Source organism: Pteropus medius, unplaced genomic scaffold (genome assembly GCF_902729225.1).
Source record: "Pteropus medius unplaced genomic scaffold, Ma_sr-lr_union100, whole genome shotgun sequence".
NCBI classification, from domain to species: domain Eukaryota; kingdom Metazoa; phylum Chordata; class Mammalia; order Chiroptera; family Pteropodidae; genus Pteropus; species Pteropus medius.
Window position 1 is genome coordinate 18,536,312 of NW_024342471.1, and position 16,361 is coordinate 18,552,672.

The window sequence follows — 16,361 nt, forward strand, 5'->3', positions numbered from 1 at the left end:
GCTCTGCCGGGGCTTCCGCAAAACGGAAGTGATGTAAGCAGTGACGACGAGAGCGTCGCGGAAAAGCAAGGTTGGCCTGCGCGCGGTGCTGATTTCCGGAAGTAACTGCTCCGGCAACATGCTTGAGGAGCTGGGTTTAATCGGAACTATAGGCGAAGATGACGAGGTGCCAGTGGAGCCCGAGTCTGACTCCGGAGACGAGGAGGAGGTATGAGCGGATCCGGGGTCGGGGCACAGTGGCGGGTTTCCTTGACTGCTTCCCATCCCCGAGATTCCTCCGCCCCTGCCCTCAAATCCTCAGCATCCCAGAGCCAGGCTGGCTTGTGTCCCTAGAAGAGCCTCTCACCGGGACCCAAGATCTTCCTCAGTTTGCTCGCCCCTAGCTTTTCCGCTCAGTGCCGGTGCCATTCCGTTTCGTCTTGGTGAGCTCTGTCCAGTCACTGAGATGATACTTAATCCAGGTCCTGTGGCATAAAGTTCCAGAGGTGAAGCCGGTCCTGGTTCCTGCTTAAGGAACCTTGGTTATCCATTTGTTCGTTATGCCAGTATTTATTCAATACTTACATGTGCTACAGCTAGTAGTAAGCATTCGAGACATAGCAGTGAACAGTCTGGGCAAGGACACCACTCTCCTGAAGCTTACGTTGGCATGGAGGGTGGGGGACAGACATTAAGCAGCATGGCAATTAAAAAGGGATTAGTGTCATGAAAAAGATGCTCACCCTTCAAAGATCCAGCCAGGATGTTTTCCTCTCCTTGACTTCACCTGACGACTGACACTTCCATTAGGATGTCCCATAACTTGCTTCCATCTCAAGCCAGAATGCTCGGAGTCATCCTTGACAGCTTCTTTCTCCTTACTCCCCTCCAATGTTCTGAAGGCTAGGTCAGGAATCTCTCTTAAGCTTCTGCCCCTCTCTCCATCCACACTGCTTCCATCTTAGTCCAGGCCACTGCCATCTTGTGCCTTGATACCTGCAGTACTAACATACCTGGTCTCTAACTCTTTCTCTTGGCCCTCTTTAGTGTATGCTCCACTTAGCAGCCAGAATGATCTTTTAAATTCTTGAATGGAAAACATAAATAAAGGACTGATGCAAATATGGCAAATGATAATGCAAAACTTCAAGTATGAAGTGCTATACAAGTATCAATAGTTCTCCTTTCTTTCCAATTTTCAAATGTATAGGTTTTAAAAGTTATCCTTTTGTTATTGATTTCTAACTTAATTAAATTGTGGTCAGAGAACAGAGTGTATATTGTTTCAAGAAAAATATTTTTGTCTTGAAACTTATTGAAGATCTGATTAAAGACCCCACTGCGTGATCAGCTTTTGCAATTATTTCATGTATACTCAGAAAGAATGTTCATTTTTTTAATGGTAGGTGCAGTGTTCTTTATATGTTCATCGGAATGAAGCCTATTAATTGTGCCATTCAAATTTCCTACAGACTTACTCTTTTTGTCTGCTTAATCTATCAGTTACTGAGAGCGGTATGTTAAAATTTCCCATAACAAATGTAGGTTGGTCAGTTTCTTCTTGTCTTCTGTCAATTTTTGCCGTGTAGATTTCTCATTTATTCGGTACCCTCATTTTCTTCTTCCTTTTCTGGTGTTCTTCTGTCTTAGTTCCATAGTCACCCTTCTTCTCCCTCTTCTCAGGGGCCCATCGTGCTGGGCAGAAAGCAGAAAGCCTTGCAGAAGACCCGTAGTGCCGATTTCAACCCTGACTTTCTTTTCACTGAGAAGGAGGGGATGTACGATGGCAGCTGGGCCATGGCTGATGTCATGAGCCAGCTCAAGAAGAAGGTGAGACTGACAATGATAGGCAGTTCCAGGCCTTGGGCTTTTAAGGTTAGACAATGGATTATGGGGTCTAATCCTGACCTCACTGCCTTTTGCCATCTGCTTACATTCGGCAGATACTGGAACTCTTTGGGAATTATGTGGTATAGTTTTGATGGGATAGGGAGGAGTGGTCACAAATAACCCACAGTCTTGATTAAAACTAAACAAGTATAAAATGTTGCAAAATGGTTTCATTGTGGACTTTAGTTAAAAACACATTCATTGATCTAAAGATGATATTTAGAAGTATCAGAAATATTTTATTCTTTCATTAAAATGTCTATGATGGCTTTTCCTGGATGAGGGGATCGTGAACTCACACTAACTTCAGTGTATATAATAAGAGAGACCTTTCTGGATTTTATAGATATTACAATGTGAAAAAAGTCTTAGAGGAAACCTGATAATACTGGTTCGATGGTTTAGGAATACCAAACATCACATATAAATTGCTTGACTTAAGAAAAATGAACATAGCTATGTTAAAAATGGTGTCTTTTTTAAGTGTTCACTCCTTGTTTCAAATATTAGAAAGAAACTTATAACAGAGAACAATCTAGCAAACACCCTTGGTAGTGGTATTTTCGATAGCTAGACTCTTCCCCACAGATACTGTCATTCTGTCATTTGCCAGGTAATCTCATATGGCTGCACGTTTAAGGTCCCTGGTACCTACCCAGCACAGCCAAAGCTGCCACAGATGTCATTGTCATCTGCTTGTTTGCCAAGATCCCATGTTTTTCTTTAAATATGGTTAACAAGCCAGAAAATGCTTGAAAATTATTTTCTGTTTCATGCACTTCAAAGAGAAATATTGCCTGCTCAGAGCAGTTTAATTCAGACCCTGCTGGAACTTGTTCTGATTGAAATAAAACAGCGTTGTCTTTTCAAGGTCATGTTAAAAAGAGGATTTTTTTTCCCTATTCTATTCATATGGACCCAATGTAACGAAAGATTTGCTCTTATAAAGCATGAGCATGATAGAAAATAGCTAGACAAGTGATAACAGTTACCCATAATCATGGTAAGTGCCATAGCAATTTAGGGTGTTTTGAGGATGCACAAAGGGGACTTGCCATTACTTTACCCTTTCTAAAGTTTTAGCACTATCCAGCATTACCTGAATTTGCTCAGATTTCAGCATTTTAATTAATAAGCTAAATTATGGTAAGGGGGAAGAGTTTTAAGAGTTTTTCTAAGTAGTATTCACATATAATGTGACATCACTTGGTGATTGTATCATTCTGAATAGTAAACACCTTCCAAAATATAGATGTTTTTACTGGTTCCAGGTAATTTAAAGCTTATACACAAAGACCACTTATTTTAATGTTTTTTGGCTGTAAATAACCTACAGATTGATTAATCAGGATAGACAACCTTTTTCTATATTAACATCTGAGACCCAGCCCTTAGAGAAACTTTGCTTTGTCTCTTGCCCATATGTATATTCTTTTCATCTTTTTATTTTTATCTGCAGAGGGCAGCGACTACATTAGATGAGAAAATTGAGAAAGTTCGAAAGAAAAGGAAAACAGAGGTGAGAAAGCAAAGCAGTTCCTTCTCTTTGTAGTTAAGCCCACAGCTTTATTCTCAACACTGCTCCACCATTTCTCTTCAAGCCTGAGTCGAAGTGCAGCCGGTGCAGGCAGGCTTCTCTGTGCATTAATATTCACTCAGAATTCACATAGCGTTCTGCCCAGACTAGAGAACATAATACTGTTCTTCGTAGGTTCTGGAGCTTCTTGAAGCTGGTAGATGCCTTGCTTTTTTATAATTTTTCTTTCCAGGATAAAGAAGCAAAGTCTGGGAAGTCAGAGGAGAAAGAAGCAAAAGAAGGTTCTGAACCGGAGGAGCAGGAAGATCTTGAAGGGAAAGACGAGGAAGGCTCAGAAGATGAAGAATCGGAGACTGACTACTCATCAGCTGATGAGAACATCCTCACCAAAGCAGGTAGATGATGCAGTGGTGCCGTCAGAAAAGGCAACAGGAAATTGGAACATGTTGTCCTTGACTCTGTAGGATTTCCTATGCGCTTTTAAACAGAGCATAAATCTAACATCTCCATGTTGAACTCTGTTTTAGCTTCTTTTTTCTTGGGACTTTGTCAGGGTGTACTTTGCAGGCAGACTGTACTCTTTTCCTCATTTCTAGCCTCTCACAGCTGCCAGCCTTTCTGTGACTCAAAATTTATTTGAGGTGATAGGTCTAACCAGGTAGTGGGTGCTCCGTAGATATTTCTTACAGAAATGAATGCTAAAGCATCATTTCATAGCATAACGGTTGAGAGCCTGGCCTCTGGAACTCGGTGGGTTCGCTTCCTGTCTGACTTCAGGTGAATTACTTACCTGCTCTGCCACACAGTGACCTCATCTCTAAAACGAGGCTAATGACAGTCACTCCCTCAGGTTGTTGTGTGGATTCAGTGAGGTATTCACATAAAACACGTAGGACAATGTCTAGCAGGTTGTAAATGCTCAATAAGTACGGTCCCTGATTATGTTTTTCTCCGTAGATACACTCAAAGTAAAGGAACGGAAGAAGAAGAAGAAAGGACAGGTGAGCATGGGCTTAGAAAACAGTGTGCAGCTTGTTTTTGCAACCTAAAAGGATTTCAAGGTCATATTGTTTTCTTGGGCCTTTTTTTTTTTGCTGAATTCTGTCTTTTGATTTTCTGGTGTAGGAAGCAGGAGGGTTTTTTGAAGATGCATCCCAGTATGATGAAAACCTTTCATTCCAGGATATGAACCTTTCTCGTCCTCTTCTGAAGGTAGCGGCTTCTTTTGGAAGTCACCACAAAACTGGGCTCTTTGTCCCCCTAAACTCCGTTGTCCACACAGCTGCCAGAGAACCCTCTTAAACAAAAAGTCCCATCTTGCTCAGTAAAGCCCTGCCCGCTCTGGTCCCCTCTGCTGATGTCTCTTCGCACTCATTCTGCTCTGGCCACACTGGCCTCGCTGGCCCTCAAACAGGTCAGGCACCCTCTTCCTCAGGGCCTTTGCACTTGCCGTTCCCCTCATCTGGAAGATTCTTCCAGAAATCTGCTCCTCGCCTCTTCTAGGATTTCACTCAGTATCCCCTGCTCAGTGACAGCTTCCCTGACCACCCTACTGTAAATTGCACTCATTCCCTCCCTCTACCTTCCCCAGCCGCTTCGACTGCTGTAGTTTTCTGCTTAGCATTTGTCTCCATAGGACATGTGTCTGTTTCTGGTTTCTTTTTTTCTCCCGGATTGTAAGATTCCCGAGGGCAGGGCTTTTATCTCTTTTCTTCACTGCTGTATCCTCTGCCTAGAACAGGGCCTCACACACAATAAAAATGGATCAGATGACTGGGAGGGATTTCCATAGTTACCACTAGTTTGGAAACCTTTGTTTGTTTCACGCTGAGACACTGTCTCTCTCTGTCTAACCCTCTCTTTTGTGTTCAGGCCATTACCGCCATGAACTTCAAGCAGCCTACCCCCATCCAGAAGGCGTGCATACCTGTGGGACTGTTGGGGAAGGACATCTGTGCCTGTGCAGCCACTGGGACAGGTAAAAAGGATAAGGACTTGGGGAGAGGAGAGGCAGAAGGAGAATGTTCAACTTAGAACAGCCTTTGGGTTGACTATGAAAAGGCTACTATGGTAAATATACAAGTATAATTTTTAATGTAATAAGACTACATATTCTGTTTAGTAACTCTTTTTTAAAAACTTACTATATATTTTTTTTTTCTTTAAATGGTCTTTACTCTTTTAAAATGGTTGCATAGTATTTTATTACATGACTATTTTTACTGTATAATTTACTGCACTAATAGAGAATGTTACATTGAACGTTCCTTTTATAAAATTTTTACTCTTACCAAGGGTGCCTATCATGGCAGAGACAGGAAGTCACGGTCACAGATACCTTGATAGTTTTAAGTGAAAATGACCTTCACTATACCCACTGCAACCTGTGACCCATGACTGTCGTACATATTTCTGTGCTCAGGTGAAAACCCAGACCTTGAAGCGACTGAAGTTCTCCTACTTGCTTTCTCCCTGTCCTTGCCTCCAGGTAAAACTGCTGCTTTTGCGCTGCCCGTCTTGGAGCGTCTAATCTACAAACCTCGCCAGGCTCCCGTAACTCGCGTGCTGGTGCTGGTTCCCACCCGAGAACTGGGCATCCAGGTACACTCCGTCACCAAGCAGCTGGCCCAGTTCTGCAACATCACTACCTGCCTGGCTGTGGGTGAGTGTCTGGCTGAGGGCTGCCAGCCGCTGAGAGACTATGACGTGGTGGAACATGGTGTGCCCCACCATCTGAGGGTGGCGGGTGCCAGGAAAGCCCATTCAACTGAATCCACTTAAAAACTGGATGATGTGTTTTCATAGGACATAGTGGTGGGAGGGGAGAGGGTTTGATTGAGACTTAACCCGTCTTACAGAATGAAACCTCAAAATTATGGAAAAAAAGTTTTCTGGGTACTAAATTTAGGATATAATTCCTGCTTTGCATGAATAATGAATCGAATATTCTTTGGGGCAGAATTTTTCTGATGATGTTATGTGATGGGGTTATCTAACTTTCCCTTTACTCTTCCTGTGCAATGGGAAGTCAAAAGTGATGTAGAAAGACATCAGTTTTGCAGCTGCTTCTCTCAGTTCTCTGATGCTTGAATTGTCCTATTCTGAAGTGCATTTTTGTCATTATCTTTTTGATTTTTGTACTTAGCACAGTTGTAATTAAATAATCTGTCTTTCCAAACAGATTGTAAAATCCACAAGCGAAGCCTTCGTCAGTTTTATTCTCTGCTGTTCCCTCTGCATCTAGCATGAGACCTGGCAGGTGGCAGGGCTCAGTTAGTCCTGGTGACTGACTGAACTGGCCACCTGGTGGGCTCTTTTCTCTGCAGGTGGCCTGGATGTGAAGTCTCAGGAAGCAGCTCTTCGGGCAGCACCTGACATCCTCATCGCCACCCCGGGCCGACTCATTGATCACCTCCATAACTGCCCTTCCTTCCACCTGAGTAGCATCGAGGTGCTCATCCTGGATGAGGCTGACAGGTGCACCTGAAATACCTGCCACCCTGTATTATTCTACACGGCTCTCACTGGTTCAACTGCTCACGTGTGGGCCTTTGCCCATACTCAGCCCAGATTGTCCTGCTCTTTTTCTGCTCAGTGAATGAACGGCAGCTCCTTCCTTCCAGTCGTTCAGGCCAAAATTCTTAGCATCATTCTTATCTCCTCGTTTTCACACCCCACAAGACATCCATTGGTGAATCCTGTCAGCATTTGTCCAGTTAGGGGCTTCTCCATTTGCCATTCCCACAGCTCGAAATGACTTCCTTTACCTCCTCGGGTTTCTGCTCCAGTTGTCACTTATCTGAGAGGCCTTTGCCAGCCACTCTCTATAATAGTTCCTGCCTTCCCCTCTACTCCTTCGTCATCCTTCCATTCCTACCTTATGCCTCCCTGACCTCCTGCATTGTTACCTGAATGCTGGTGTGTTGGTCGTGTCCCTCCTCTTGCCTGGAATGTCATATTTGTGATGGCCCGGCTTTCTGTCGCTTGCTGCCCCAACCCAGTGCCCAGGGCCAGGTCACTAGCAGGTGCTCAGTGAGTGTTGAATAACCAATTGACTGACTCACCCAGAGCAAACGAACCATTCTAGAGGCCCAAAGGAAGTAAAGGAGATCATTCTAAGCCAAGGAGACATGATCTGGTTTAGGTTTTAAAGGGGAAGGGAATTGTATGCTTCAAACATGTCAGTGTGTCAGAAGACCAGGAAAGGCTATGAAAGTTTCAGATTAAGAAAACATAACAATTAATATATTAATATATAATAACAATTAATACCTGATTCGCAGCTGGAGCCTGAACTAGATGGAGAAATAGTGTGCAGGACTGGGTCAGTTGAAAAAACCTGGAATCAAAGTTATCTCACCAATTATTATTACCTACAAAGAGGAAGAGGTTCCTTTACCAGTGGAGAGAGCTGGCAGGCACCACTTTAACCACGTGATCAAACGCACATCAGCGGTACTGAAATAAAATGACGATCTGTGTCTCCTGATGGAGTGAAAGCGAAGTGTACCTCTGCACATTCTCCCAGCAATGACTTATTAAATCTGGTCACTGGGAAATAATTAGATAAATCCAGAGTGTGAAAGGGGTCAGGGGACTTTCCTAGATTCAAGGAGACTAAAGAGACACGACAACCAAATGCAACACAGGAACTTTGCTTCCTGTACTAAAAAAAAATAAAAAGACAGCTATAAAATGATATTTTGGGGACAGTTAGGAAAATTTGAATATGAACTGTAGTTTAGATATTCAAACACTTAAAATTCTTGGGTGTGATAATGACATTGTGGTTATGTAGGAGAAGGTCTTCTTAGGGAACATGTGCTGAAATATTTCAGGGGTAGGGTGTCATGATGTCTGCAACTCATTTGCAAATAGTTCAGCCAAAAAAAAGAGATTAAGTGAATGTGGCCAAATGATGATTCCTAGTGAATCTTGTTGAAAGGGTAAAATGACAATATTAATGCTAATCAAATAAATAAATGAGCCTGAAACCTAACCTACGACAACATCAAACCATTGCCTGTCTGATGTTTTCTGCCCCTCACTGTGACAGAAGTGAGCTTAGGCTTTTCTCTTGACTCCTTCCCTTCTCTGCTCACCAGGATGCTGGACGAATACTTTGAGGAGCAGATGAAAGAGATCATCCGAATGTGTTCCCACCACCGCCAGACTATGCTCTTCTCAGCTACGATGACAGATGAGGTGGGCCGTGGGGTTTCTCCTCGGCGGGGCGAATGGAGAAGGCAGTGCAGAGGACCCCGGGCTGGGCCAGAGGGGGTGGCCTGGGGCCAGCACAGCTTGCCTCTTGGCAGGCAGATGAGCATGCCTGTCTTTGTGCCTGGCAGGTCAAAGATCTGGCTTCTGTTTCTTTGAAGAACCCTGTCCGGATATTTGTGAACAGCAACACGGATGTGGCCCCCTTCCTGCGGCAGGAGTTCATCCGGATCCGGCCGAATCGGGAAGGGGACCGGGAGGCCATCGTGGCAGGTGGAAGGAAGCCCAGGGCAGGGCTGGGCAGGGTGGGGTGCTTGAGTCCCTTGGCTTCCTAGGGGCCACACTGAAGCCCTTGGGTTTCACCCTGGCGCCTCTTCTATCTGGTCTCCCCGAATCCAGTGTGTACTGCTGCCATTCCTCTACCCCATCACTTTTGGCTGAGTCCTTTCTCCCTTTCTTTTATCGTCTCACCTCTCTCCCACCATCCAGTCCTCTTTATGTTCTGCTGTACTCACCACTTCCCCTCACCTGCCCCTCTGGCCCTTAGTTCAGGCCACTACCTTCCCCTAGATTATTACAGCAGCCGCTTTGCCATGCTCCTTCCACCCTTGTGCCTTGGTAATGCATTCTCCACGCTGCAGATCATTTAAAACGATTGTTTACACACGACCGTTTACCTCGGTTATTTCCTTATTTAAAGCCCTCTGGGTTTTTCTTTTGCTTTCAGACTAAAATCCAGGTGCCCTAGCGAGTCCTGTGAGACCCTCTGGGACTGGCTTCTGCCTGCCTTGTTGCCTTTGGCCAGTGGCGCTCTAGCCAAACTCGGCCTTTGCTTTCTAAAACCCACCAAGCTCTTTCCTCTGCCTGGAATCTCCCCCCAAATCTCCTGGTTGAGCCTGCCATGTCATTCAGCCTGTGAGAGAGGCCAGCCCTGAAGCTACCTTCCCATCCTCCCTGCAGTCTCGCAGCATTTATCACCGTTGGGAGTCAGTCAGCCTCCCTGTCTCCGCCCTAGAATATGAGCTTCACGGGCAGAGACTTCGCCTGTCTTCTCAGTGCCAGGCGCAGCAGCGCTTCTCACGCGAGGAAGGAGTCTGTTTTGGAAATGGCTGTTGGCTCACTCTTTTCTCCCTGCCAGCTCTGTTGACAAGGACCTTCACTGATCACGTGATGCTGTTCACCCAGACCAAGAAGCAGGCCCACCGCATGCACATCCTCCTGGGGCTCATGGGGCTGCAGGTGGGCGAGCTCCATGGCAACCTGTCACAGACACAGCGGCTGGAGGCCCTCCGGTAAAGTTTGGGGAAGGGGCCGGGCTCCCACCCCACCTTCGCAGGCAGGTCACACAGGCCTCTCTTCATTCGAGAGAGGGAAAATACCACCCAGAGGTTGTGTTAAAGCAATAGCAGCGGACACAGGTAGCACAGTTCCCCACTGAGAACGTTTTAGTCTAAGCCCCGGAAGGTCCTGTCTCAGGTACAGTCAGAAGCCGGACTTCACAGTCTCGCAGAAGAGGGTACTCGTGCCCAGAACTTGCATGTGGGAGCCGCGGAGTGGCTTGGAAATTCTGACTTGGGAACACTCAGCATACATTCTGTTCTCTACAGCTTTTCCAGAGCAGTGGACAAGCCTGGTCTGATAGAGCGAGATTTGGAATCACAGTTAGCCACTGTTTCTTGACCATTTACTTTGCCAGATCCTGTGCAGTGTGCTTTTCCATGTGATTCCTCGTTTAATTCTCACAGGATGGAATTAGCCGAGAGACAAGGAGGGACCCTTTGGAATTCACCTGTCCCTGTCGTGCGCAGACGAGAGTCGTTTTTTAAAGAAAGGCTGTTTTGAATGTTAAGGCATTTGCCTATGCTACTTTGATAGCTTAGCTCTGTGGTTCCCAGACTTTCATATAGGAATTACTGCCTGAGGCGATATACACAAAATGATGTTTGCTCCCCTTTATGGATTGTTGAGGGAGGAGTGTAAATGCCAATGGGCAACATTTAGGATATGTCCCTGCTGTGACAGCTGCACCTGCTGCTTGACTACAAACGGATTTGTGTTCTTTCTGCCACCTCAGACTCTGGCAGAACATCAGGCTGGGAATCTGAATGAACATCTCTTTGTGATTCTTTCCAGGCGCTTTAAGGATGAACAGATTGACATCCTCGTGGCCACAGATGTGGCAGCCCGTGGACTTGACATCGAGGGGGTCAAAACAGTGAGCAGGCTCCATCTTCCTTGAACTTTTGGTGGGAGTCTTTTTACCTGCTCTTCCCCCAACTCCCAGGTTTGACTGATGCTCAGCTTTGACCTTCCAGGTAATCAACTTCACGATGCCCAACACCATCAAGCATTACGTCCACCGGGTGGGGCGAACGGCGCGTGCCGGCAGGGCTGGGCGCTCCGTCTCTCTGGTGGGAGAAGAGGAGCGGAAGATGCTGAAGGAGATCGTGAAAGCTGCCAAGGCCCCTGTGAAGGCCCGGATACTTCCTCAAGGTAAGCAGGCACCGCTGCAGCAGCTAGGGCTGTTTGGGAAGGTGGGGTGGGATCCAAGATCAATCTCTGTGGAATGGTGCAGGGGCAGAGAGTAATGGAAGAGAGCAGGTGCCTTGCAGTCAGGAGCCAGATTTGAAACCCCGCTCTGCCACTTCCTTGCTCAGTGACCCTGGGCAGCCTCTCCATGTTTCAGTCTCTCTGTGTGTAAAACAAAATAATGATAGACTTGTGCCCCAAGTGCCTCATTCATAGGTATTTTCCAATCTTTGGGAAGAGAAGGACTCTTCTTGGGGTAAAATCCCCACTAATTCCCTCCCCGCCTCACCCAGCCCCCTGATCCTTGAGGGGCACAGTGTGGGGAGAAGGTCAGCACTCATTCTTTTTGGATATCTTCCATTCCTTTTATTCTCATCTGTAGGAGTCATATAAAGCACACCCTTTTAAAAAGTTATTTTCTAAGTTACAAAAATAATACATATTCAGTGTTGGAAATTAGTAAATAAAATAAGAGCCAAAATATAATTGTATGTCACGGAACTAACCACTGTTAGTATCTAGGTGCATATCTTTTTCTGACTTTCTCCATTCATATATGTCTTTTTCTTTCATTTGTTTCATTTTCATTTCATTCATTCAATTAGCAAGCAATTATTGAGTACTACTGTGTGCCCGGTGCTATTTATTCCATTACAGAATAAATGCAGACTATAATAAATCTTCTCTATATATTACATGTAGAATGGAATAGAATAAATATCGGGGACACAGCAGGACACAAAATAGCTGATACTCTGGCAGGAGAAAGACATAATGAATAAGCTAACAGAAGATGTGACCGAGAACTATAGGAGGAGAGCTGCCTACTTTAGGAAAACTGTTCAGGAAAGGCCTCTGAACAGATGAGATGAGTCCTGGATGACAAGAAGAGGCAGCCATGAGCGGTCTGGGGATGGAGCGTGCTAAGCAGAGAAAACCAGGACAAAGCCTGTGAGGCAGGAACAGATGTGGTGTGCGAGAAAAAGGGAAGGAAGGCCAGAGGGCCCAGGGCATGGTGAGCAGGATGAGATAGAAGGTCAGAGAGGTGGGCAGGGGCCATGCTTGGGAGTTTGGAATTTATTCTAAGAGCAACAGGAAACCTTTTGTGTGTGTATGGGGGGTGGGGGTGGGGAGGCGGAGGTACGGCTGTTAAGCAGAGAAGTAACACATTAAAAAATTTTTTCTATGTCACAAGATATATCTACATCATTCTCATCAGCAATAGAGTATTCACCCTTATTTTAAAATCTTTTTTGATTCTCTTCCCTCGAGATGTCATCCTCAAATTCCGGGACAAGATTGAGAAAATGGAGAAAGATGTGTATGCAGTTCTCCAACTAGAGGCAGAGGAAAAAGAGATGCAACAGTCCGAAGCCCAGGTGAGGCCATGAGGAGGCCTCTGTATACAGCGCTGCGCAGTGAGCACACTGCGTCAGCCCCTGCTGGTTCAGCCCTTCTGAAATGCTGTATCTGCCAAACCTATCATCAGAGCCCCAAGAATTTGCCGGCAGTGGCTTCCTGCAGCTGCCATGTTATGTATTGTCAGATGGAGGTTTCATGGCAGGCACCCTATTGCTGTCTCCACAGATCAACACAGCAAAGCGGCTCCTGGAGAAGGGGAAGGAGGCATCAAACCACGAGCCTGAGAGGAGCTGGTTCCAGACCAAAGAAGAGAGGAAGAAGGAAAAAAGTATGTTGGGGAGGTTCCTCAAAAAGCTAAACATAGAACTCATAGGACCCAGCAATTCCACTCTTAGGTCAATACCCAAAAGAATTGAAAACAGGCACTCAAATAGATAGTTGTATGCTAGTGTTCATTGAAACATTATTCAAAAAAGGGTGAAAGCAGCCCATGTCCATCAGTAGATGAATGGAGACACAAAATGTGATGTGTACGTACAATGAAGTATTCTTCAGCCATAATGAAGTTCTGGTGCATGCTGCAAGGATGAACCGTGAAAACATGCTGAGTGAAGTAATCCAGACACAAAAGGACAAATATTTAAGATTCCACTTATATGAGGTCCCTGAATAGGTAAATTCATAGGAACAGAAAATAGAATAGTGATTACCAGGGGTTAGGGCAGGGAGTACTACTTAATGGATACAGAGCTTCTGTTTGGGATGATGAAAAAGTTTTAGAAACAGATAATGGTGATAATTCAATATTGTGAATATAATTAATGCTGCCGATTGTACTTAAGAATAGGTAAAATGGCAAATTTTATGTTATATATTTTGCCACAATTGAACAAAAAGCAAGTGAAGAAGATATTTTTATATATTCCCTTCCTCCCTTTAAAAAAAAAAAAATACAAATGAATTCACATTGTCCTATACCCTGCTTTTTAAAAAACTAATTGTATGACTTGGAGATCATTTTATATAGTTGTATATATCACTGCCTTTTTTTTCTTTCCTTTTTGAATATGGCCATGTGGTCTTCCATCCTATGGGTAGATTATAATTTCTTTAATTTATCTTCTGTTGAGGGACAATGAGGTTGTTTCTAATCTTTTGCTATTATAAACAAGTTATATAGTGAATAACTTTGTACAGATGTCCTTTCACAATTAAGCAAGTATATTTGATTTACAGGATAAATTCCTAAAAGTAGAATTGTAGGTCAGGGGTATGTGTATTTATTATTTTGTTACAGATTGCAAAATTACTCTCCAAAGAGGTTCTACCAGCAATTTAAGAAATACTGCTTATATATAATGGGACAAAACAATTAGGGTGTATGTTTGTTAAATTTCTATATTAAAAATAGAATTATAACTATAATGTGGGAAGGTGTGCGGGGGCATAAGTTAACTAAATACTCATCTTTCACAATAGGAGATAGATAATGAATGTCTGAAATGGATTAATCAAGAAGTGGAGATAACCACCAGGAGAGGAAGTGACCGCTGCTTCTCATTCTAAGCTCTTACTTACTAATTTAAAATATGTGCACTTCTTATTGTAAGCTTAATAAAAGATATAAAGTGGTACCTAAGATCTTACGCTCTCTTTTCATTCCAGTTGCTAAGGCTCTGCAGGAGTTTGACCTGGCCTTAAGAGGAAAGAAAAAAAGGAAGAAGTTTATGAAAGATGCCAAGAAAAAGGGGGAGATGACAGTGAGTGGCCTCCCCTTTGGCGTTGGGTCCGTGCCCAGAGGAATGGGTTAGGGCTGCCTAGTCTTTACCATAACTCACCTGTCATTCTCTCCCTAGGCAGAGGAAAGGTCCCAGTTTGAAATCCTCAAGGCACAGATGTTTGCTGAGCGGCTGGCGAAGAGGAGTCGCAGAGCGAAGCGGGCCAGAGCAATGCCTGAGGACGAGCCTGCGAGAGGCCCTGGTAGGCATACAGTGAGCCCATAGAAGAGGGTAGGAATGTTCTCCCGAAAACCTGTGCTTGTGGTCAGGGAGAAAATTGGAGGGATGATAATAATAGCACACATTTTTTTGAGTAATAAGTATGTATTAGTGTGTACAGCTATACCTTTATTGGATCCATGTGGTGAAGGGACCCTGCAGTTAGTGGGAATAGCTAGGATTTGAACCCAGGCCTTTGTGACTCTGGAGACTAAGTCCTTGTCAACCGAGGAACAGGTCAGGGTAGAATGAAGTGAAGACAGTCTTCGATCCATTTCACATGTAAATGGTCCATTTCACTTTGGACTCTGCAATCATTCTTTGGAGTGGTTCCTTCACACCTGGTACTTCTGATTATTCCTTTTCTGCCAGGATCTAATGTCTCGCCTCCATGTCAATAAATCATCAGGCCAGAGCATCCACTGAACTTAGAACCATTTCCCTGAGCTTAAGAGGATTTAGGAGCTTGGGCCAAAGAGGACATATCTAACCTATTGTTTCTGTGCACAGCCAAGAAGCAAAAACAGGTGAAGAAATCTGTATTTGATGAAGAACTCACCAACACGAGCAAGAAGGCCTTGAAACAGTATCGAGCTGGGTAGGGGTTTTAAGTCATCATGGAGCTCTTGGAATTTTGACGAAAGCTGTGATCCTCTTCTTTCCCCACTCCCAATTCTCATATACCTATAGCTTTATAATATGTAATTCAAAGAATTTCTATGCCCACCCCCCGACCCGCCTGTGAATCCCAGGGTGAGAAAAGGAGAGAGGTGGCGAGGCCCTATCTTGGCGGTGAGATGGCACATTTTGGGTTCAGAAATAGAGCTTTCCCTCAGGAGAGTGATATAACCCCAAAGGATCCTGGTTTGCTCTTAGGAATGTGTTGTCCACCCCTGCTCCCCAGTACCCTGGGCTTGTGTTGGAGTAGGGATAGACTATACTTCCCAAGTGGTTTTATTATACACATGAGGGGAGGGCTTCCACAAACCCATATCATCATGTGGAAACACACAGGTTTAAAACCTTGGGACCTGAATATGATGCATCCATTGATGCTGCTGCTTCGTGTGGGAGCTGGGGCAGGTGGGGGTGAAGCATTGCCCATTTTTCCAACAGTTTACTGTTTCAGCATCTCATTTCTCTCGCCCACAGCCCCTCCTTTGAAGAAAGGAAACAGTTGGGCTTGCCCCACCAGAGACGAGGAGGAAACTTTAAATCTAAATCCAGGTAATGTTTATGGTTTTGGAGGGCCAGAGGTTGACTTTGGGATTGGAGAAGAAACCTTTCATGGGAAAGGAGCTTCTCTTTCCTTTCTGGTCTTGCAGATTGGTCTTTTAGTCTGCTGTTTTTAAAAACTTTTAAAATTTATTGGAGTTAACATTGGTTAACAACCTAGGTAAGTTTCAGGTGTGTGGCTCTATAACATATTTCTGTATATTGCTTTGGGTGCTCACCACCCAAAGGCTATTCTTCCATGACCATATATTTGACCCCTTGATTTTCTTAATAGGTACAAGAGAAGGAAGTAGCCATGGTGGCCTGAAGAAGTTCATGGGTGGCCCTTAGATCTCGTCCTTGTGAGAAGTCATCCTGGCTTAGTCTTCTCTCCATTTAAAAAAAAAAAATTTTTAAGTTGTCATTTGTACATTAAAAAAAAAAAGGAAAAAAAGTCAGCCGGGGCCCCCTCCTGCTGATTAGCTTTCACATAAAGAATATACCAAATGGAAGAAGTATTTTCGGGGGAAGGGGAAGAAACCAACTGATTGATTGTGTATTTTATTCCTGTCTCTTCCCTCTGTAGCACAGTCTACTCCGTCTGCTAGGCTTGGCACTGCCACATTATTTGAAAT

The 16,361-nt window shown here is 44.5% G+C and overlaps 1 protein-coding gene across 1 annotated transcript; it reads left to right on the plus strand.

The window, feature by feature from the left end:
- The first annotated feature begins 10 nt into the window (after window positions 1–10).
- DDX27 (DEAD-box helicase 27) lies at window positions 11–16,277 on the plus strand. Its single transcript, XM_039864549.1, has 21 exons — window positions 11–208; window positions 1,663–1,809; window positions 3,329–3,388; window positions 3,639–3,801; window positions 4,364–4,407; window positions 4,532–4,618; window positions 5,279–5,384; window positions 5,895–6,068; window positions 6,733–6,883; window positions 8,512–8,611; window positions 8,755–8,896; window positions 9,762–9,915; window positions 10,757–10,838; window positions 10,939–11,116; window positions 12,425–12,531; window positions 12,740–12,842; window positions 14,180–14,274; window positions 14,371–14,494; window positions 15,022–15,109; window positions 15,664–15,738; window positions 16,022–16,277. The coding sequence occupies exons 1-21, from the start codon at window positions 119–121 to the stop codon at window positions 16,038–16,040; spliced, it is 2,289 nt and encodes a 762-aa protein (XP_039720483.1). The 5' UTR covers window positions 11–118; the 3' UTR covers window positions 16,041–16,277.
- Window positions 16,278–16,361: the final 84 nt, after the last annotated feature.

Bases quoted from the DNA above. Each gene is read 5' to 3' on its own strand.
- DDX27 (XM_039864549.1), top strand. From the start codon at position 119: ATGCTTGAGGAGCTGGGTTTAATCGGAACTATAGGCGAAGATGACGAG. The intron at 4,619-5,278 runs GTAGCGGCTTCT...TTTTGTGTTCAG, and splicing joins TTTCTCGTCCTCTTCTGAAG to GCCATTACCGCCATGAACTT. The intron at 11,117-12,424 runs GTAAGCAGGCAC...TCTTCCCTCGAG, and splicing joins GGCCCGGATACTTCCTCAAG to ATGTCATCCTCAAATTCCGG.